This window comes from Natator depressus, chromosome 9, assembly GCF_965152275.1.
Source record: "Natator depressus isolate rNatDep1 chromosome 9, rNatDep2.hap1, whole genome shotgun sequence".
Lineage (NCBI taxonomy): Eukaryota > Metazoa > Chordata > Testudines > Cheloniidae > Natator > Natator depressus.
The window spans coordinates 49,168,528-49,191,989 of NC_134242.1; the positions used below are offsets into that span (position 1 = coordinate 49,168,528).

Below are 23,462 nucleotides of genomic sequence, written 5' to 3' on the forward strand. Positions count from 1 at the left end.
GCAGCAGAGGTTGTGGGAACTGAGGGATAGCTACCCACAGTGCACCGCTTTGTAAGTCGATGCTAGCCATGGTAGTGAGGATGCACTCCACCGACTTAATGCGCTTAATGGGGACACACAGAATCGACTGTATAAAATTGATTTCTAAAAATCGACTTCTATAAAATTAACCTAATTTCATAGTGTAGACATGCCCTTAATTAAATTGGCTCACTAAGTACCTAAGAACTATATACAAATGGAATAATGATGGACTGTTAAGAGCTGCTAACACTTTTGGGATGCAAGACAAGGTGCTCTGACCAACTGTCATGGTGGTAAGAAGGAAGCGAGAGGGTGTAGGACCAGCAGCGCCTAATGGACCACTGCATGAGCGCATCACTTCAGAGGGCACCACAGCTGAGTCTGCTAGGCAAAAATCTCTGAGTGGACGGGGGCATGCACACACCTAGAATGGAAGTGACATGAGCAATCACTTGAAGAAAAATGAGGGGTTCAGGGTGCAGAGGGGGCTCTGGGCTGGGCAGGGAGTTGGGGTGGGGCCAGGGATGAGAGGTTTGAGGTGCAGGAGGGAGCTCAGGGCAGGAGCAGAGGGGTTTGGAGTACAGGAGGGGACTCAGAATGCAGGAGGGGATTAAGAACTGGAGCAGGGGGTTGAGGCTTGGGCTCTGGGGCCAGGGATGCAGGAGGCAGCTCAGGGCTGGAGCCAAGCAGTTTGGCATGTGGGAGGGGGCTCAGGGCTGGGGTGCGGGAGGGAGGGGATGGGGGTGCAGGCTCTGGTGTGGGGATGAGGGTTTTGGGGTGTATGAGGGGGGCTCAGGGCTGGGATGGGGGGGGTTCAGAGTGCAGGGTGTGGGAGGGAGTTTGGGTGCCAGAGGGGGCTGGGGCAGGGCGTTGGGTAGCAGGCGAGGGTGCGGGCTCCAGCTGGGCAGCACTTACTGTCGGCAGCTCCCGGAAGCGGCCAGCATGTCTGGCTCCTAGGTGGAGGGAGCAGGGGGCTCTGTGTGCTGCCCATGCTCGTAGGCACTGCCCCCTGCAGCTCCCATTGGCTGTGATTCCTGGCCAGTGGGAGCAGCACGTGGAACCCCTGCACCTAGGAGCCAGACGTGCGAGCTGCTTCTGGGAGCCACACAGCGCCAGGGCAGGCAGGCAGCCTGCCTTGCTGCCGCTGCACCAACGGGTGGGCTTTTAGTAGCCCGGGCAGCAGGGCTGACCGTAGCCACCAGTGTCCCTTTTTGACTGGGTGGTCTGGTCGAAAAACTGGATGCCTGGCAACCCTATCTGCACCCCAGTTGGCTTTGGTGTAATTGAACTGGGCAGGCCCCTGCATAGTCATGCTTAGCTCTTGTTAAGCGAGGCTTAATTAAACCTGTTCCTAAGCGACATTCACCAAGTCTCAATTGAAACCGTGCCTTACATTAGCACAGCACAGCTCAGTGTGTCATCCCTCCACCCCAGGGTCTGACCTGCCCGACTGCGGACTAGCCTGTGGGTTGGGCTGGCCTTAGGAGGTGGGCCACATGGATGACTGCCCGGGGGTGGGAGTGGTGCCATGTGGCAGTGCAGAGGTGCGTGCTGCTGGTGTAGTGTTAGAAACTGCTCCCGGCTGGCAGGGAAGCATCTTGGGGGCAGATTTCTCCCTGCTTCCTCCTGGCAGAGGAATGGAGGGGGCAAGCAGCACCGTACAGGTACTGCTGTTCCCCCCATGCCCTCATAGGAGCTGCAAGGAGCACCATCAAGTGCCCTGTGCCTCCAGAATACTTTCCCCACTTGGGATGTGCTGCAGCGCTCTGCCCTCCCCTTATGGGCCCAGGGAAAGTGACCTTGATGCAGGGAACCCTGACGTTGCTCCTCGTTCACCCCTCCCCACACCTTAGGGGGTGCGCAGAGCAGTGGTAGGGAGGGGGGGATTGAGCAGCAATGCCAGCTGCTCCCTGCATCCAGGTCAGTTTCCCCACATGGGTGGCGGGGAGAGGCTGAGGGGTTAGGGGATGTGGGGCGGGGGCAGGGCTTAGGACACAGGAGAGGTGTGCAGGGGTACAATGCAAGGGTTGGGGGAAAAGGGGGTAGGGACCCCACAGGGGCCAGGGGCAATGTGGAGAGTGCACCCACAGGGACCAGGGGGCATCAAAATACAAGTTCACCCGGGGTGCTATTTTCCCTAAGGCCAGCCCTCCCTGTCACGCCCACCCTATGGTCTGCCCAGCATGACCTGCCCCAGTGCTGACTAGCAGCACGGAAGCACCAGGGTAGGGGCACAAATGTGATGGCTAAAGAGTGATGCTAGCGCTTGGCCTTGGGCAGCCAATGCTCACAGCTGCACCATGACACAGGGCAACACCTCACCTGTTTGTCTTGCTCTTATACGCACACTGAACACGGCTTTGTCCCAGCAGCATTTCACTCGTCACTAGCGCTGGTAACTGTAAACCCAGCAAAACCGTGAGTGAAGTGTCTTAAAAAGCCATTGAACTAAGCTCATTGGCTTTAGAAATCAGTATTTGGTTACACCTACTTGATGTTTTTTGGTGCTAGCCTGTTCCTTGGGCAGCCATTGGGGAGGCGTAGTCGAGTAGGAAACCTGCTTTCTATTCCCACGTCAGTCACTCCATCTCTGCAACAGTGTCCCCAGCCACAAAATGGGGCTGCTTCTTACCAGCCAGTGTAAAGTACTTTGTACTCGCTGTGTCTATGCCACCTATTGCTCTGGCCGCATGCGTCTTTCCATAGACTGTGGCTGCACTGGAGCTGGGGATGTATGGAGCTAGCTCAGGTAGACATACCCACACCAGCAGTGTCGCAGCTGTGGCATAGGCAGGGCTAGCCACGCCCTACGCAGGGTTCTGCATGGCGAGGGGGCGTACTTGAGTTGTGGTGGCTAACCCGGCCTGCTGCTCATGCGGCTGTGGTTACACTGCTATTCTAGGTGCCCTCCCTCGAACAGAGTATGGGTGCCCAAGCTGGACTTTACACCCCAGCTCCACCATAGCCATCCCAAGGAGAGCCACAGCCGAGAGGTTTGGGGCCCTAGATCTTGGGCCCTGCATTGGTTGGGCCTGAAAGCAGCATGCTCAGCCCGTCAGGAGGAGAAACTGCCTCACATCACTAAACAGCATCTCACCTAGCCACCTCAGGGGCCCCAATAGCCTCCAAAGAGTCTGAGCCAGCTGTCAGCCCCAGTGTGGTGGCTGCAGCACAGGGCCTCCACAGTGTGGGGATGGAGAGGGTAGAGAGGATGCCCCTGGGATCCAGCTGCAGAGCGGAAAGTAGGGAGGTGGCTTAGGGTCCATGCTACCCCTGGGAAATGGACCATTATCTCCTGGTCCCATGGATAGCAGCAAAGGCACGGGAATGACCCTGAGACATCCGATCTGTAGCGAGGTATGTGCCGGGGCATTGCTCCATTGCCTATTCTGGCAGGATTTAAATAGAGCTGGGACTGGGACAGAAGGTGGAGCGAGAAATGGCACAGCACAGCCTTGGAGAGGTGCCCATAACCAGCCTGGCCGCAGCAGCGTAGCAAGGAAACGGCTGGTCTAGTGCAAGTGGCCTGGTGTTTGCACCTGCCTGCTGAAGGACACGTTCATGTCCATGCCGCTGGCCTGAATCACACATGCATGATCCCCCAAGGATTGGCCCGATGGCCTTTACTGCTTGTTGCTAGTTTTGCTCTTGATTTGAAGCCTCCCCGATGATCAAATTGCTTTGGGACAGCTGCCAATTTCTCCCACTCTTATATGTCCTCCGAGTAATGTTGCCATGTCCCCTCTTTTAGGGCTATTCACTGCTTTACACAGCTCCCAGTGGACCCAATGGTGGTCTGGCTGTGGCTCTAGGGCGCGACTAGGGCCTTTTATAGCCCACCCACTGCCCACCCTTCAGCCAGGCTGCAGCCAAGGCTTCTCAGCCCTTACAGCCCTAGTCAATTCTGTGACACTAAATGAAAATAAATACCAAGGTGAGGCTCTTGTTAGCTGGATATATTTCTTTTTTTCACAGAACACTGTTTGCAGTAGAGGAAACTGGCATTGCAGTCTGTTGGTACAATGGTATGTTCACGTAAACCAGTACATGGTCATCCTTTAGCGTAGAAAACTCTAATAGCGTGTGCCCTATCAAAACTCAGTTCTTCTTCTTCAATCCTTTCTCTCTCGGGTTGTCTTTTTGTCAAGTTTGTTTCTAAGAACATTTTCAAGGTTTCTCCAAAGGAAAGGCCATCGGCTCTCAGCTAGCAGAAAGATAATACAGAGCTGTCGTTGCACACGCGGGCCGGCACCTTCTCCAGCTGGGCAGCTGACTTGGTCTAGATTTTTTTCCAACTCATTTTTATTAAAAAAATAAAAAAATGCTCCAACTATCAGTTTTACAAGGCATACAAAATCTCTAAAAGGGAAACACGAGGGCAAGGTGCTGAGGTACGAAAACACCTGAGGTAGTTTTTTTTTTTTTTTCTCTTCTTTAAAAAGAAAAAAAAATTGCAATTTCCATGCCCTGGGCCAACAACATCTTGTAAGTTATTTTTGCTTCCCCTCCCCCCATTTAAAAAATAAGAAAGAAAGAAAGAAGCCCTTCCTCCAATCCTGATGCAGTATCCTCCCCCCACAGGGGCTGAAGCTTCTGCGAGGCTGGGGGCGCTGAAGTTTCTTGTTTTTCTTTCTTTCTTTTTTTGCAAAAATGCTCGTATAAGTACCATGGTGGTTGGGTTGGGTGATAACCAAAGTGGAAGTTGTGGCTGGGTGTTTCTTGTGTTTGTTTTCGGTGGTGTGTTACTTAGAGCACGGCTGATGTGGTGGTGGAGAGAGAGAGAGAGAGAGAGAAAGTGAGAGGGAGGGAATAGGACAGGATGCAAAAACCAGTGTGGAATCTGTGAAGCAAAAGAGAAACTGGTATGTGAGCTGGACAGAGATATATAGAGAGATTCCTCTTCTAAGAGACGGTATCCCTTGTGTTGGCACAGACAGAGAATCCAAACGCTGCTCTTCCTAAAGCCTTTACGGAAATTGCCACTTTTTACCCTCTTTTAATTTTGCTGCTGGCAGTATCTTCAGTCTATTGTATATTAGATATCCAAGTGGACTCGTTTCTTTCTTTAGATGTCTTAAAAAGCCTGCTTTTTCGTAAAACAAAAAGCCTCAAAAAACAAGTAAAAAATAAAAAAATTACCTTTTTAAAAAAAAAAAGAAAAGAAATCGGTTAGTTTAGTTACTGATATATTAATTCTAAAATATATTAATGCTGCGAGTACCACCTCATGCACTGCAGCCCATGCACTGTAAAAATCTTCTCATCTAGTGTGTGCACACATGCACAAAGAGTGGGTCCTAAAGAGCTGTCAGTGGGATGTTTGCCCCATCTCCGCCTATGTTAGTCCAACTAAAGGGATAGCGTCGCGCTAGTAAATAGAGGAACATGGAGGCTGTGGCCTGGAAGAGTCTGCAGAGCCCCTGCTGTGTGGCATCGTCAGTGTGAGTGGGTTGGAACCCTCCCCCTCCCCACTGTGAGTCCTCTGCACAGCCCAGCCGTGGGCAGACGTTTATGCCTCAGGAGGGTCTTTGGTTGGCTCCCCGATCTGGTGCTCTGGCAGGTGTTGGAAGGGCTACATTCAATCGGTTGTTGTTGGCTGGCGTGTCGGAGCCTCACTTGCTGCGCTGTAGGGAAGGGGCTCCCTGAACATGTTTCTGCTCCTGCTGCTTCACCTGCTGTACGATTTCCCTGATCTTGCGCTGTGCAGTCTGCGGGCAAAGCGAGAGAGAGAAAAACAGCTGCAGAGATGGGCCAGGCAGGGTGGGACCCAGTGGCCCAGTGCAGCGCCCCCACCTGGTGCAGAGAGGCCTGTGTCTCTTGGGGCAGGAGAGAGTCAGGCCTGGGGTTGTGTTGGGGTATGCACCGCGAGTTTGCAAACCACCTTGGCCTGCAATGCTGCCCAGGGCATGGGGTTTTCAAATGCGCTCAGTGCTGGGCTGGCTGGGGCTGAATTTCCCTCCCTCGGTGCCCTGGCTCAGCTGTACGAAGCAAACCCTTGTGTGCCGGCCGTGCCGTCACTTCCGCGCTGTGACTGTGCTGCCTGCCCCTCATGCGGCCTACCCATGCCCTGTATGTCACGGCTCTTGCAGTGATAAAGCCTGGCACGGCAGCGCCTACAGCCGAGCAGGGTTCTACTGGGCCTAGCATGTCTGCCACCAAATGGCTGCTAAATCCTGACTCCCTGTGACCCCATAATTTGAAATTCCAGTCTGTAACCCCAGAACTTGACAGTACTGCAGTCAGCCACCTTGTGTGTCCAGCCACCACTAGCTGAAAACCAAATGCCCCAGAGCTAGGAATAATCTTAGGGCCTGAAGGGCAAGGCTGTGCAGCTGCATGTTTGTGGCTTTCTAATCAGAATAGGAGGAAGGGGCAGAGAGTCAATGCACCATGAGAACGGGAGGCATGTTTAGAGAATCGACCTTGGTTCAGTGCCCCTGACACGTACGTTTTATTGTTATGACTGGAAATACTAGAAATGTTTTGATGATGAGAAATAATGAATAGTTTGCTGAAATTAGGGGTTACTATGGTGACCCACCAGGAGTCACTATGAGTAATGTGCTTTGTTTAAGTTAGCTATAAAAGATTAGGCAAAAGGATACACTTTGGAGCAGCCCGAGGAAGCTTTCCTTTGGGCAAGGAGATGGCACCTAAATTCCCCAGCAGCTGGGCGGAAGGAGGGCACCCGAAAGGCTGGTAGCCGATTCCTCAAAACCAGTCCACACTTTGGGTAAATACAGATGTTTGGGATGCGCTAACCCTGCTGCTACACTACAGCATGTGTGTGTGTGTGTGCGCGTGTGTGCGCTTAAGAGCTAATAAAAAGTAGTTTTAGGTAAAAGTTCTTTTGTTTGTACCAATCATTTTTCAGACAGAGGAGCTGTGTCCCCCCTGATGAATTCCTGACACCACCTAGAGAGAAGCAGTTAAGTCAGCACTGCACTGAGTTCTGAAACCCTGGGTAATAAATACCCCCACTCTTCTATCGCAGGGTGTGCTGTGATGTATGGCCAGGTGAGCAGGACTCAGGGGATGCTCTTTCTATTTAGCCTTTAGGGAAGACTCTAGTGGCTGCCATTAGCATAGAGACAGTCAGTAGAGGCTGGATGCTGCCCGTTGCGATGACCGGGTAGATTCTCTCCCCCTTTGCTCTTGCAGCATGAATAGTCCACAAACTGGGCATCGGCAGGCGCTTGTGGGTGCTCATGAGGCCCCTTATGTTTGAAAATCTCGGTTTTAGTCCCTAGTTTATAACCAACAAAATCATACACTAGCACGTTCCACCCTTATCAGCTCGGGCGCGCTCACTGTGGTGCTACGGGACAGTTCCTCGCCAGCCACGGGGCTGGAACATTCTAGAAGGATCAGGGAAATAGCCACCCGTAGCCCTGAGCTTTCCAGGGAGACAGATACAGACACAGGTCTGTATCAACCTAACACCGACAGAATGGCTCCAGTCAGCGGTTGGACCTGCAAGACCCCAGCTATCACCTGGGGATGGTGTGAGGGGTAGACTTTTGGGGGGGGCAGGGGGAGGGGAATTAAATGCAAAATCCTACCCCGATGCAATGTGACTGAGGCAAATTTAAACAAACTAATGGTCGGCAACGGAAAGGTTCAGGTGATTACAACTCTGACCTCTTTGCTCACGGGTTAGATTGTGAAATGTGTGTACCCTGATATCCACAGTGGGACTGATCCAGTTTGCCTTGACATCAATGCCCAAGTCCCTACTGACTCCAGTGTGAACAGGATGAGAGCCGATGTGTGCAATGTGGGAAAGTTAACAATATTAGAATGGTAACAATCATTTACAAATGAACTGCTTCCATATCACATTAATAGACCTGCTTACACGTACAGGAAATGAACTGTCTCTGATGTGTGGTATATACACTTTAAATCTAGGGACAACACACCCGAATGCACGTACTGAAATGGTTTTGTATTTATGGGACATCAGGCCTCACCCCCTTGCATCGGAACCAAGGCGGCAGGATTTGTATAGATAATACAGATTTTGTCCCTGATGTGAAGGGGCGGACGGATTTCCCTTCTGCCACAAAAGACTTTGGAAATGAAAAATATTCATGCCCTGTACCTGACTGGCAAAAAAATGCCCGATGATTTTAACGACAACTTCCTCATTCTCATCAGGAGTTTGGTCACGGGGGACAATGACTTCTGCACTGGTTAAGTTCTGCAGTTCGTTCACCTGCAGGGAGAGAAGTTTTAACAACAGTCTGTGTGCATTGTTAACTGCTCCAGCTACTGTACCTACCCCCAAGCTGTTACTGGGTCTTCTCAAAGCCCAGACAGCAGCAGGACAGCCAGCAGGGGTGTTCTGCTCCTCCTGTGTGTCTGCTCCAGCAGGCTGCTCGGGGTGTGGAAAAGATGGTCTAGGGCTGTGGTCAGTGGATCCAGGACTCTATGGATCCTGGACGGGCTGCACGAGGACAAACTGGGAGCTCTCTTAGTGTCTCCCTCCTTAGCACCTCCAGGCAAAGCATGTTTACTGGGGCTTTGCTCACTGGAGACGACTCTAGACTGTCACCCATAGGCAGAGTCCAACCAGCCGACTGGAGGGATTTCTCTCCTCTTCCCACATGCCTTTGTACCTTCCTGGGCTTCTCAGATCTGCAGTGGTATGAGCTGAGCTCTGCTTATCCAGCTGTGCCAGTGCCCAGCAATTCCAATAGCCTCCCCTTAAGGAGTCAGGCCATCCCCCAAAGTGGCTGAAGGATGGGTAACTAATGGTTCTGCAGTGCCTCCAGCTGGCCAATAAGTATAGGGAAGGACTCAGTGAGACACAGTTTTGGCTCAGGCATCAGCAGGACTGGTGCCAGAGTGGGTGATGCCAGTTGAACCCAGCAGAGACTTTCCTGCCAGGCTGTTGGTGCAGTTCACTGGGAAAGACTCAACAGCACAGGACCGTGGGCCGTGTCTGCTGCAGGATCAGAGCTGTTTGTATAGCTGAACTTCAATAGCTCAGATATAGGGTAGAGGTTTGTTACAGGAGTGGGTGGATGAGAGTCTGTGGCCTGCATTGTGCAGGAGGTCAGACTAGACGATCATAATGGTCCCTTCTGACCTTAAAGTCTATGATTCTATTACTGAAGGCCCTGAAGTGACCCCAGCTACTTTGCTAGGTGTGTGCGCAGGGGGGTCCTGTCCCATGTGGTTTTCTCTCCATGCTGGGTGGCTATAAGAGCTACAGAACCATCGGCAAACAAAGCCAAAGGAATTTCAGCTCCGCAGCTCCCCGCTCCCCACTCCCCTGGGTCTGGCTGCGGCAGACTGCCGTGCTGCTGGCTGACGTACCGTTTTGCCACCTTTGCCTATCACGCGTCCAGCTGCAGAGGAAGGCACCTTAATGTGGGCTTCAAGCTTCACTTCTTCTTTGGGGTTAAAGAAGTTTTCTTCCTTTAGTTTGCCAAATATCCGGCCCTGGGCCTGGGGAGGAAGAAGATCCCATGTTGAATTCCAGGCTCAAGCTCTGTATTTCTGTGCACATGGGGCAGGGAAGGGAGAACTGGACTGGGCCGCAGCAAGGGAGAAGAGTGGTCTATGGGCTAAACCACTGGACTGGGAGGCAAGGTGACTTCTCTGCTCCATCAGACCCCTTAGGGGCCAAGGCCAGGGTTCAGAGATGCCTTGCACGCAGCAGCTCCCAGTTAGGCACCTTGCTGAAGTGGCCAGATTTTCAAATGCTCTTAGCATACAGTGACTCTGGATCAGGCCCCTATCCTGGGTACTGAGCACGCTGGGATATCTGGCCTTTCACCTCTCAGCTCCTTGCCTGCACAGTGGGAATAACACCACTCCCTGGGGCTGCCTTGTCTGTGTGGCACCTTGTGCGCCGGGGCCCCGACCGTGAGTCCCGGCGGCACTTCGCGCACCAGGGCCCTACGCTCCTGAAATTCTACGTGGCCATTTCTGTACCATGGGCCCAGAGGGCATCGTGAGGGCCAGAGGAGGACTCTGGGATCCCGAGGCAGGACTGTGGGCAGTCTCCTTCCGGTAAGTGCAGAGTGGAAGCGGAGTGATCGAGGCTGTGCTGCCCCCGGCTCACAGCCCCACTGCCTTCTGCCAGAATGCAAATGTTACTAGCCACGTAGCTCCATAGCCCTTGTGAGTGCAGAGGACACGGCTCTGAGGTGTGCTCTGCCCCTGTTCCTTTCAAGGAGGTGTTGACACGGAAGCATAATGATGACACGACACCCATGAACACTGTTAACTATCTGAGGGCTGATTGCTTTTGCAGTGACGCCCAGCTGCTCTGGAATTGCAGGGGGAGCCCGAGACTGCAGGCTGAACGGGAGCTGAGCTCTGCCAATCTGTCCTTATCATGCTGAGCTTTGGCTGCCTGCTGGGCAGCAGCGCCCTTTCCTGGCTATAAAAGGGTCGTGCAGCCCCACCTTCTGGGTGGCCATCTGCAGGCAGGGGGCCTTCACCCCAGGCTGGGAGCACAGCTGGGCAGTTAGCTCTCTTCACGCATGGAGCCTGCATGGATGGGACAGAGCAGGCTACCTCATTAGCAAAGCCAGGCAAGGCATTGTGCCTGTGGCTCCCTGCCAGCCCTCCCCACACTCCTCTGGGGCACAGACATCCCCTCGGATAGGCCTGAGGGCGCGCAGCAGCAGGGCCCCCAAGCAGCACGGCCCTCCTGCTGGCAGGGGGGGAAAGAGATGCTTCTGCTGAGCCTCAGCTCCCTTCGCACAGGATCGGGCCCATCAGACCGCTCTCTCCCCTCCCCCCCAACCCAGAGTTCTCACAGCTACCCTTTAAAGCATGTGTTTGCTCTGGCTTCTCCAGGGCCGAGCACTGGGGTGTTCGAATCTGTACGGTGTCACAGAGCCCCTGCTTTGCTCCACCCTGCCCACTCCCCACTCACCTTAAACTGGGCTTCCGGGGGCCCGGTGATGATGACCATCCTTTCGCTGGCATCTGGACCCTCTGCTGGTGCGATCTACGAGCCACAGAGAGGCAAGTGATTAGCAGCAACATGAGCCTGGAGCTCTCTCCCCAGGCCCCCGCATCGGAGCACTCGAACTCAGTGTGTTGTGTGGGGCTCAGCCAGATCTCTTGCAGGTGTCAGCGTGTTTAGGGTATTTCATGTTCTTTAATGGATACAGAGTGGAATTTGCTCTGTCTACAAAGAGCCTGATTTCACACTAGAGTAGTTCAGAACTGGAGCTGGTTGGGATACAAGGATTTTCCCCAGGAAAAGTTTAGACAAAAATGAATTCCCTCTCCTTTTCATCGGCATTTCCCTTTGAATTTCTGAGGGTTTTCAGCAAAAGGGGATGTTGCTTGCAAACATTTCTATTGTGCTGAAAGGCCCAGGTGGCCTGACAAACTCTGCCGAGACCTGAGCATTTGGATGCCGTGCAGAAGGGCTTGCAGACTTGCACAGCTCGCTAGATCTCTGCCTGCATGTTGCTGAAAAAATAACGCAGCTCTGAACATGCAATTGGCTGCACTGGACTGGGCCCAGCCTGTGCCAAGTCCAGCACAAACAGGGAAGTGTGCGGTCACAGTGCCCATGGTGGCAGAGGCACCTGGAGGCTTGAGGGGGTCAGTTACAAGGTGTGATAGCAGATGCTAGCGGGCAGCATGCCTTTATTTAGCCCCCACCGACTTCAGGGGAGTGGCACTGGGGGGGTCTGCTCTGTGGAAATGGGATCAGACAGGCCCTCTGTCTCGAGACAAGCTCAACACAAGAGTCCAGCAGCATTTGCCATGACACTCACACTGCCTCCACATGGGAAGAGTTAACCACTGATTCATGCCTGGAGATGGGCGTTAAGTTCACCCTGACTCAGGAATGACACGCTGGATGACCCATGCTGCGGTGGCCTGGAACCCAGCCCTGAAGTGGTTGTGTGTCTGTCTGCATCACTGAGTCACTGCCCATGAGTATCAGCTGCTCCCTATGGCAAGCTGCCTTCCCGGGACCCAGCCACATTCCCCTGAGGGGTTGGGCTGTGTGGGGAGGGGGCACTGTTGTGGGGAGGTATTCGGTCTTTGCATGTCAAAAGCCATGTGAGCAGACATGGCTCAGCAGCTGGGGGCTCAGCCTGCCCCTCGCTATGGGCTCCCCCGGACTCAAGGGGAGGAGCTGTGTCCCTGGTTACAGTGGAATGGGAGCTGCTGACGGTGTCTGTATTCAGTATACTCTGGCTCAGCCCACAAGAGGGAGAGTTCATTTCTCCTAGGGCAATGAACGAAGAGTGGCAGGTCATGGCTGTCTTCACTGCACAGGTCAGCCTGGTGATTGGCACCTGGGTCTGAGCACCTGGGTAAGCCCAGCCCGGGTGTGGGCAGCCCCACGGCAAAGCCCTGCCCCCAGCACTCTGTCTCCCTCCTCCTGTATTCCCCGCAGCAGCCAGGAGTGATGCTGGAGGCAGGTAAGCTGAACAAATGGAACTGTATTAAATCCTATGCACTGCTCTGTCCACGTGGCTGCATTGCGTCCAGCCCAGCTCCCTGCACTGCCTGGCCTGCTAGTGTCCCCTCAGTGACAGTCCCTCCAGGGAGCATGGGCCCAATGACTCCAGTCCCACTGGCCATGGTCCATCTTCCCAGTTTTACAGACATTGTGATACAGCCTGACACTCAGTTCCCACCCCAGGACCCTCGGCCAGAGCAGAGCTGGGCTTGTCTTTACCCAGACTCAACTGGTCACAGGCTCTGGGACACACTTTGGTCTCCTCAGCAGGCGACTGCACCAGGAGTGACCTAGCTCCATCTTCCCATCACCTCCCTCCAAGCCCAGCAAACTGTCTCTGGAGTCTCCTCCGTCCCTGAAAGGTTGGCCTCTACATGGTTCTGTCCCTCCGGGCTCTCTCTAGATTCTGTGTCTGCTGGCTCCCAACTGTCTCCTCGTCCTTCTGGTCATTTGTCCCTCCTGTGCAGTCACCTTGTGTGATCTGTGCGCCACTGCACCCCACACCTATTCTTTCTAGTACCTCCTTTCTCTGCTTCTTGGCCATCTCCTTCACAGCATCTCCATTCTTCTGGCTGCAACAGATCTCCCCTTACTGGTAGAAGGTTTTGGTCCTTCACCCCACTATTTCCTTGGTATGGACTGTTTGGCTCCCCTGTGTGCCAAAAACACTAACAAAGAAGAAGAGGAGGAGGAGGAGGAAAAGGAAACAGCCTTGTGTAACAGTCTCTTAGCTGTTTTCATGGCTGATTCCATCTTTCTATTATCTGGGGGTATGCTGGGGAAGAAACGGGCTGGTCAAACTCCCGGTAGCATGCAAACTCCTGGAATTCTTCTGAGGCAAGCTGGGGTTTGTTGTTGCTGAACACAGTGCCTGCAAGGACATAACTTGCAGAGTGGGCCTTCAGCTTGCCCATAACTGACTTGCTTCTTGTATCAGGCAGGGAATCAATCTCCCAAAATATGAATAGCACTGCTTTTCCTTGAAGGTAAATATGTCTGCTCACACCTTTTCCCACGGGTGGGCGGGCAGCTCATGTGGTAAGAGTGTCTCCTTCTGCTGGCGGCTATCACATGACAGGCAAGTGTCATAGAATCACAGGGTTGGAAGGGACCTCAGGAAGTCATCTAGTCCAACCCCCTGCTCAAAGCAGGACCAATCCCCCATTTTTGCCCCAGATCCCTAAATGGCCCCCTCAAGGATTGAACTCACAACCCTGGGTTTAGCAGGCCAATGCTCAAACCACTGAGTTATCCCTCCCTTCTATCCATGGGCAGAGTTGTGTATCCATTCACAGCTAGTAAATACACTCTCAAGCTAGGCTCAGACAGCTGTCAATTGCCTGACATCCTTTCTTACTGTGGCAAGGACGACAGTTCTCTGTCCTCAAAATAGGTCTCCGACCTACACTCTCAGTTCATCTTTCATTTGAAAATATGGTTCTGCTCCTACCAGAAGTTGGTTTTTGTCTTCTGGCCTCCGTGGTTGGATGTCTTTTTCTGCAGCCTCTTTGGGAGACAGCTCTCCTGCCTGGTAGTACTTCAGGGTGGGGGCATCCATTATAATTTGTTTCAGTGCGTCCAATGCTTGCTGTTGGGAACTTGCCCAGCCTCACTCAATATCCAGCCTCAGGAGCTGTTGTATGGGTTCCGCTACTGCAGCCAGGTGTGGACAGACCTTGGACAGAACATTTTGCCATTCCTACAAACCGCTGTACCCCTTTCACACCCACTGGAGCTTGTCTTGAGCTTGTTGGGATCTGCTTTCAGTCCCCTTGCTGTGAGCTGGTGTCCAGTGTACAGCACCTCATGCTGTTTGAGTTGCTTTTTTCCCCCCCGAGTTGAGTTTTATGTTTTTGCCCCAGCATCATTGTAGAAAAGTCTGTTGTTTTCTGTCATTGTCTTGTTCAGCTTCTGTATCGTTGCTCTCTTCACCTACAATGAGGATATCTGCAATTATTTTCACCCCAGGCAGTCCTTCCAGCACTTGGGTGAATCTTCTTTGGAACACATCTGGTGCTGGGCTTATGTCCATCAGCATGCACAGCCTAGAGTGACCACACAGCGAGTGTGAAAAAATCGGGATAGAGGGTGGTGGTGGTGGTAATAGGAGCCTATATGAGAAAAAGCCCCAAATATTGGGACTGTCCCTATAAAATCAGGACATCTGGTCACCCTAGCACAGCCACCTGTAGTGACCAAATGATGTTGCAAAGGTTGTCAGCCAGCTTATTTGCCAAAACCGATTCCTTACATCAGACACCATAAAGATTCACCTTTGGAGAGTTCTTGCAAGATGGCATCAATGGTGGTCAGTGGATAGGGTCATCTTTTCAGCCTCTGGTTCAGTGCCTTTGGGTCTATGCAGATGTGTAACTGGCTTCTATACACCTCCACGCCACTTACTGAGGCTATACTGGCCTCTGAGTGTGCTATGATACCCCCACTCTGCAGACTATTGAGTTCCTTGTGCCCTGGATTACACAGTGCTACCAGAGCTGTCCTTTGTGGTAAGTGCACAGGTTTCATTGTGGGGTCTATTTCCAGGCACAGCTTTCCTGCTAGGACCCTGTTGCCTTGGAAAACATCCCCATATGCTTTTGCCATTGCCTCCATCGACCATGGGACGCCTCAGGGATCAGTTTTGGCACCAATCTTATTTAATCTTTTTATTACTGACCTCGGCACAAAAAGTGGGAGTGTGCTAACAAAGTTTGCGGATGATACAAAGCTGGGAGGTATTGCCAATTTAGAGAAGGACCAGGATATCATACAAGAGGATCTGGATGACCGTGTAAACTGGAGTAATAGTAATAGTGAAGTGTACGGTTATGCATTTACAGATTAATAACAAGAATTTTAGTTATAAGCTGGGGACGCATCAATTAGAAGTAACAGAGGAGGAGAAGGACCTTGGAGTATTGGTTGATCATAGGAGGACTATGAGCTGCCAATGCGATATGGCTGTGAAAAAAGCTAATGCGGCCTTGGGATGCATCAGGAGAGGTATTTCCAGTAGGGATAAGGAGGTTTTAGTACAAGGCACTGGTGAGACCTCACCTGGAATACTGTGTGCAGTTCTGGTCTCCCATGTTTAAGAAGGATGAATTCAAACTGGAACAGGTACAGAGAAAGACTACTAGGATGATCCGAGGAATGGAAAACTTGTCTTATGAAAGGAGACTCAAGGAGCTTGGCTTGTTTAGCCTAACTAAAAGAAGGTTGAGGGGAGATATGATTGCTCTCTATAAATATATCAGAGGAATAAATACCAGAGAGGGAGAGGAATTAATTAAGCTCAGTACCAATGTGGACACAAGAACAAATGGATATAAACTGGCCACGAGGAAGTTTAGACTTGAAATTAGATGAAGGTTTCTAACCATCAGAAGAGTGAAGTTTTGGAATAGCCTTCCAAGGGAAGCAGTGGGGGCAAAAGATCTATCTGGCTTTAAGATTAAACTCGATAAGTTTATGGAGGAGATGGTATGATGGGATAACATGATTTTGGTAATTAAATATTCATGGTAAATAGGCCTAATGGCCTGTGATGGGATGTTAGATGCGGTGGGATCTGAGTTACCCAGGAAAGAATTTTCTGTAGTATTTGGCAGGTGAATCTTGCCCATATGCTCAGGGTTTAGCTGATCGCCATATTTGGGGTCGGGAAGGAATTTTCCTCCAGGGCAGATTGGAAGAGGCCCTGGAGGTTTTTTGTCTTCCTCTGTAGTATAGGGCACGGGTCACTTGCTGGAGGATTCTCTGCTCCTTGAAGTCTTTAAACCACGATTTGAGGACTTCAGTAGCTCAGACATAGGTGAGAGGTTTTTCGCAGGAGTGGGTGGGTGAAATTCTGTGGCCTGCGTTGTGCAGGAGGTCAGACTAGATGATCATAATGGTCCCTTCTGACTTTAGTATCTATGAATCTTCTTGCTCTGCAGCTGTGAAATTCTGATGCTGCCCTCGGTCACATCCAGGGCTTGTACGGCTGTATGCCCCAAGATGGGTCTGTGGTGCTTACCATCGGCCAACACAAACTTCAGCTGGCACCGGCTGTTTTTTTCCAGGCTAGTTTCTATGAGGTGACATTTTTTTCTATGGGCTGCATTGTGCTCTCATTATTATTACGTTATTAGATTGCACCTGCTCTTTGTAACGGGTGTGAGAGTCCAATTCACCCCGAGGAATCACATTTGAGGAGACCCCGCTCTCCAGCTTAAATTGCACCGGGTGTTTCCTTGTTAACATTGCTGCATGAACGAAGGTTGGTACTGTCTCCTCCTGCTTTCCTGTCCCAACAGCCTGAGCCCGATATGCCCATCTTGCACAAGTCTGACAATCTCTGGGTATCTTTGTCTGCTTTGCCCACACTGGTTCAGCTGGTCTTGTTCCTTGCAATGCTATCCTACCTAGCACAGGGCCCATCTCTACCTACTCTTGCTGTCTCCCTAGGTAAATTCATCTCATGGAGCCCTGGCCACCTTCTCGCCGTTACTGTTTTCTCAGTGCACGTACTTCTGGGGCTGTTGCGCCTCCTAGGGCTGTCACCCTTTCTCTTGAAACTTTCGCTGCATGTCCCATATCTAAGCATCTGTCTAGTCTGAGATCACCTTCCCAGAGTAGCTGCTCCTGCAGGCAGGATCCCAAGTGCTGCAGAGTGTCCTGTCCTGAATCAGGGAGTCTGACAAGTCCCCAGAATCGCATGTGAAAGCCAGGGTGCGTAAGGCAGTAGCACAGGGGTCCATCCCCTTCCCTTAGGATGGGTCTCTAGTCACTCTGCACTTTTGTTCTGCTTTGGGAAGCAATAGGTCACTGCTGTGAGGCTTGAGGCCATGGTGAGCTTCAGAGTGGTGCCGACTGCTCTGCTCTGTTCCTTAGTATGGTAAAGTAGCAATTTCACTTTCCTGTTGTCGTCCTCCTACATGGCCAGGTCTCTACAAAGCTCAGCTCCTCCTCCTCCTCCTCCTCCCCCCGGGTCCATCGCTGGGCTAGGTTTGCGCCTGCACAATCCAGGGCTGGGGTGTGTCAGACCGAGTGCCACGGCTCACGCCGCCAGCTGCTGTCCTGCAGAGAACTCACCGCCTCGGTGCTGCCAACGCGTTTCATTTGCAAAGAGTGAGGCTGGAGGCAGGTAAGCTGAACAAGTGGAACTTTATTAAACCCTGCGCACGGCTCTGTCCATGCGGCCGCCTTGCGTCCAGCCCAGCTGCCCGCACTGCCTGTTCTGCTGGTGTCCCGTCACTAACAGTCCCTCCAGGGAGCAGGGGCGCTCTGACTCCAGTGTGTCTGGAGGCACACCCCATGGGTCTCTGTGCCGAGACCCTCGGATTCATTCTCAGGCAGTTGAGTTGAATGCAGACAAACTTTTCTGTTCCTTTTTTTTGGGGGGGGGGGGGGAGGGGGGAGAGGAGTAGAGAGGTGGGATTGTGGGAAGGGATTGGAGGCCTATCAGCACTTGAGTGATTTAGCCTGTCCTCACTTCAAAGGGAAGGTTCCAGCCTGAGCTCAAGTGGAGATTGGGCTCTACCTACCCCCTGGGTCAGATAGTCACGGCTTAAAGCACCTCCAGACCCAGGTCAGAGATTATTCTGTGTGGTAGGGAGGTTTGGGCTAAAACCTGAATCACACCTGGATTAACTGTGCAGTGAAGACAGACCCTCAGGTAGTAAACTGGTGCTCAGCACCTTCTAGATAGCTGCCATGTGTATTCCATGCCACCCCAAGCAGCACTGCATAGTGGGCAGAGAACACTGCTCTGAGAGCACGGATGGGGGCGCTCCACAGGTCACTCCCCCAACATCGGGTTCAGTGGGAGCATGGGAAGTGGATGAGAAGTAACTAAGAACATAAGAATGGCCATACTGGGTCAGACCAAAGGTCCATCTAGCCCAGTATCCTGTCTTCTGACAGTGGCCTATGCCCGGTGCCCCAGAGGGAATGAACAGAACAGGTAATCATGAAGTGATCCATCCCCTGTCGCCCATTCCCAGCTTCTGGCAAACAGAGGCTAGGGACACCATCCCTGCCCATCCTGGCTAATAGCCACTGATGGACCTATCCTCATGAACTTACCTAGTTCTTTTTTTAACTCTGTCATCCTCTTGGCCTTCACAACATCCTCTGGCAAGGAGTTCCACAGGCTGACTGTGCTTTGTGTGAAGAAATACTTCTTGTTTTAAACCTGCTGCCTATTAATTTTGTTTGGTGACCTCTAGTTTGTGTGTTATGAGAAGGAGTAAATAACGCTTCCTTATTTACTTTCTCCACATCAGTCATGATTTTTGACCTCTATCATATCCCCCCTTAGTTGTCTCTTTTCTAAGCTGGAAAAGTCCCATTCTTATTAATCGCTCCTCATACGGAAGCCATTCCATACCCCTAATAATTTTTGTTGCCCTTTTTTCTACCTTTTTCAATTCCAATATATCTTTTCTGAGATAAGAAAAACTAAGAAAAAAAAGAGATGGAGAGATGTCCTCCAAATGTAGGGAGTAAGGGTGCTGTGCTGCCCCCCATTTTATTTGTGGGAGTGTCCTGCCAGCTCTTCCACAGGTGCACTTTCACCATGAAAAATGTACTGGGTTGTACCCTATCCTTCTGCTGCTGCCTTGTGATGGGCAAAAATAAACTGTTCCTGGTGAGAGAGTGGAGTGAGTCCTTCATACCAGGAAAGGGGACTCCCTGTCTCTTGTTACAGTGATTCAACCACAGCAAACTATTTTATCTACCAAGTGACCATACTTTTTCTAAAGGATCTTAGGGGGACTTGACCTGTGAGAGGTCTTGGTCTGTGTCCAGCATTAAATATCCCCGTCCAATCAGCTTCCCTGATGGTTTGATAATTGTGCACTAGAAAGCACATGGGGGCTATTCCATTAAAGAAGTATTTGTGTTTGCAGCCTTCTTGTTCAACCAGAAACACACCCTGCACACAGGACGCAGCTCTGAGGGTTTCACACTGGCATGCTTTTCTCCAAAGCTCCTTAGCACCCCGACACTGGTCAGATTGAACTCGGATTTCTCCCCAAGTGGCTCCAGTAAAACAAGAACTGGGTCGATGGGGAAGGAAGCCGCACCGAAGAGACAGGCATCACTGGTAGCAGGTGTGTGTCACCTCTGGTGTGGGTTAGTAGTCTAGTGGTTAGAGTAGGACTGGGAGGTAGGAGATTCTAGCCCCGCCACCACCGCCTTACTCAAATCACTTCAAACTTATGGCCAACAATTTCAAACAGGGGGGAATCAAATTAGGCGGGTAGGTCCATATTGAGGCACCTGCCTGTCAGAGCGGCTCAGCACCTGCCGCTCCCGTCACTTTCAGTGCGGACCGGCTGAAAATGGAGCCATTCCGACAAATGTCTCATTTTGAAGCGGTCAGGTTTGAATACTGCATTTCTGCCCCTCCATTTCCCTAGCGGTGTGGTGGGGACCATCCCATTCACCCACCTGGAGGCCAGCAGCACTGGTACAATGCCTCCCTCTGAGGAGTCAGCTAATCACCATTGCTGCGGTATTCCCCATATCAGAAGAGCTGTACAGGTTTCAGCAGCACCCGCTTTAACTCACGGAAGCTGAGAGATTTGGGGATGGCAGACGCTCTGGAGTGACATCCCCTCGCTGGCTCACGAGAGGATGTCGCCATCAACAGACATGATGCGTGAGGGGAGAGATCAGAGCCCACAGGGGGACAGAGATGAAGAAAAGAAGCATTTGGCACCAGAGCCTGGTTAGGTGCAGCTGGGGTTCTGAGCCCTGGTGTCTCAAGGTACCGATTCTTTTCTCCAGGTCGGCTGGGCAGTTGGCTGACAGACACCCGAGAGGAGGACAACGGTGGGGATGAAGGCAGCCAGCAAGGCTCTTTGCTTACCTTGATAGAGGCGCCAGCGAATCTCGCCAGCTGTTTAATGTGTTGGCCTTTCTTCCCAATGATGGCACCCACTGCCTGCGTCGGGATGAATAAATTCACAACCTCCTGTGCCGGCAACTGAGAGGAGAGAGAGACAAATATAGAGATCTCAGATGGAACCCGGCCTGCCTGCTGCTTTCCCAGCTGCTCGGCAGGCAGGGCAGGGCATCATTTTGTGGCTCTCAGACACATGCAATCGGGGTACAGCTGATTTGCCCTCTGCGGGAGAAATGAAATCTGCAAAGCTGAGCATTTCTAAAATGCCCATGAAATCATGCTCTTCTCCTACGACGGGGGTGGGCAGGTTTCTCTTATTACTATGCATTTCACTGCTTATGAAGACCTAGATATTTGAAATGTCACACCCCAGGAAGGCATCTAAATATCTGAATGGGCATTTGAGTTTTCAGATGATGCGTAAACAAGCGGGCACACAGGGTAGCATGCAAGGGATGCGATCTGCATGTGGCACAGTGCAGCGAGAGACAGGGAAGGAGAGAGAAGCGCGGAGGCAACTGCGACGCAAACGAAATCTTCACGCACACGTATGTGGACAGCTTCTGTGTGCTCTGACCCCCACAGCCCAGGAAAATGAGATTCCTGGCCTGGAAGGGCCCAGCGTGAGGGCCTACACAGAACAGACCGGAGACTTCAACTGAAGATCCTTATCCGTCTTGCAGGTGAGTGAAGCTTGCTCAGTGATCGTTGGCAAAGGGCTCCGAGCCCTTTCCAAGGCGACAGGGGCTGTAACGCTAACACGACAGGTCCACCGCTTGCCACGTAGGCGCACACAGCACAGTCTCCAAAGAGCGGGTCTCCACACAGGCTCTCAGGCTGACACACAGTCAGCGAGGCGAGATCTGGGGGAGACAGAGGGCCCAGCCCACTCCTCTTCCAACTCCCCGAGAACTGCAACTGGAGCAGGCCCAGGTCATAACCACAGTGGCAGACAGAAGTCACCCAGATAATGTGGCTCAGACACAAAATGATACACAGGTCAAGAGCCTGCATAAAAAGAATCTTCCCTTACCACCGTCAGGCCTGCTCTTGCAGCTTGTACCCAGGCAATCGCACCAGTCACAATGGGTCTACTCAGCCCAGCTGCTGGCTCGGGCCCCATGGGAGAATGTGACAGGAAGTGCTGGTGGTAGGTCTAGGAGAGCAATTTCCCTAAGAAATCATCTGAAGTTCTGCTGAGCCTGACGGCAGAACTAGCTGATGGCAGCCAAGCATATTCTGAGCATCGCTTAAACGAACCCCCTTCCTTACTTTTCAGATAGGCTGACCGAAGCAGGGCCTGTTTGGGAGGCTGAGGCTGACTGCCCTGAGCACACCTCCGAGCAATGCGAATGGCTCCAGAACGCAGTGCGATGGCTAGAAACCTAGGCCGACTCCCGGACACGGTCGTGCAGGAAATGCTGCGGTGCTGCTACGACTGGTCATGGAAACGTGCGTCTCCGGACGCGCGGCCCTTCCCCCTTCTGAAAGCTCCGTGAGACACCTGCCTTCTCAGACTAGCTGACCCAAGCGACATGAATACAGAGACCGTGGGGACTTCCCCCGCCCCCAACTCCATGTCACACCACACTCATTCCCAAGGCAGCCGGGGGCCGCACTCACACACAGCAGGTGAGCACGGATGCACACTCCACAGACCTGCTCTCCTGCTGCTCGCCTGCCGGGTCTGGAGGGGGACACACCACCTTGCTCAGCAGGCTTTACCAGCGCCCCCTCTGCCATTCTGGCTTAGAAGACCCTCAAAGATGCAGGGTCCTCAAGTAGATGTGCACCCCGGCACTCAGAGAAGGACAGGCTGGAGGAAGGGCTGAGGAAAGGCAGTGTTACCGACTCCTGTGATTTTGGCATGGTGGTGAGGGAAATCTTAGCCTACCACAACCACAGCAACCCCTGCCCGGGTGATGAAGGGCGTTGATCTCCAGAGCTGGCAATTTCTATGTTTCAAAAAGCAAAAGTCACTTCTCTGAAGCAGAAGCCACACCCACAGCTTTGGCTGTGGTTCCTATGCACACATAGCAATGTGGCCTCCACCTCTGACTGCAGCTCCTACCAGCCAATGGTTTTATGACCTTATTCGGGTGCCACTCCACATCCACCAAGGCCAGGCAACTGGCCCCTTTTCGGAAGTCCCTAGTTAGTGCTGACACACCATGTTCAGCACAGAATCTGGAGCACACCTAACAGAGCTGCCAGTTCTTAATCCAAACTTCCCTAGGATCCTCGAGATCCATCTAGTACTACGTGGCCACCCCGGGCCTGTGAACATTCTCTCCTGGTGGCTTCTTGGCTTTTACCACCTGCATTTCTCATCTCGGCTGCTTCGTGCAATGTTTTGATTTGGTAAAACCAACAATCCAATTGTGCCACGTTTAAAAGGTTCAACAATCCAACCCACCGCTGAGCGTTTCTCAAAGCCTCCTCCCCTGAGCGCTAGAAAGAAGAGCATATGCCACTGTGTGTGCCTCTGACTGGCTAAAAGACCATAATTCTCACTAAACACTGCCAGTGTGGTGAAAGGGAGAGGGAAAAGAAGGCCCCCAGGTAGGGCTTACAGAAGATTTAAAGGCCATTTCTGGGAGCTCAGAGGCTCCTGGTAAAAGCAAGTACTATTTGAGGTTGCTCTACACCCAGTTTTGATTCTGATTTAGCTATTTTGGGTAGGGCTGCGAGTTTATACCAGTCTAGTGAAAGCGCCAGGACACCTAATACAGACGCAGTTGTACTGGCACAGAATCGGCATGCAGAGCAGCCATTGGTGGGTGCTACAGGAAGGCACTGAGTAGGTGCCAGTCCCGGTCTCCTCATCCAAGGGGCTGCACCCACCATTCATTCCAAGGCCCACTCCAAACCCAGCAGCAATGGACACTGGCCCTTTGTCAGAGGGCCGAGTGGGGCTGTAGGAGTGAAGCGTCAGGCTCCACTCTGGGGAAATGCTGGCTCTTGCTCTTTTACCGCCTCTGCCAGGGCTCAGCACAGGACCCCAGGTCACACTCCTTTCCTCCCAGGATCTGCACGTGGCTCTGCCCCCAATGGGCACAAACACCCACAACTTCTCCCTCAGGTGAA

The 23,462-nt window shown here is 52.3% G+C and overlaps 1 protein-coding gene across 2 annotated transcripts in view; it reads right to left on the bottom strand.

Moving 5' to 3' along the window:
- Positions 1 to 5,018: 5,018 nt before the first annotated feature.
- The window catches only part of IGF2BP2 (insulin like growth factor 2 mRNA binding protein 2), a 101,000-nt gene continuing 82,556 nt past the window's right edge, over positions 5,019 to 23,462 (bottom strand). For both annotated transcript variants that reach the window (XM_074964120.1, XM_074964121.1), the window contains 5 exons: positions 20,340 to 20,456; positions 10,922 to 10,996; positions 9,349 to 9,480; positions 8,129 to 8,242; positions 5,019 to 5,732 (listed from right to left, as the gene is read on the bottom strand). In XM_074964120.1, coding sequence (XP_074820221.1) covers positions 5,637 to 5,732; positions 8,129 to 8,242; positions 9,349 to 9,480; positions 10,922 to 10,996; positions 20,340 to 20,456 — 534 coding nt within the window. In that variant the 3' untranslated portion in view covers positions 5,019 to 5,636. The remainder of the gene's footprint in view (positions 5,733 to 8,128; positions 8,243 to 9,348; positions 9,481 to 10,921; positions 10,997 to 20,339; positions 20,457 to 23,462) is intronic.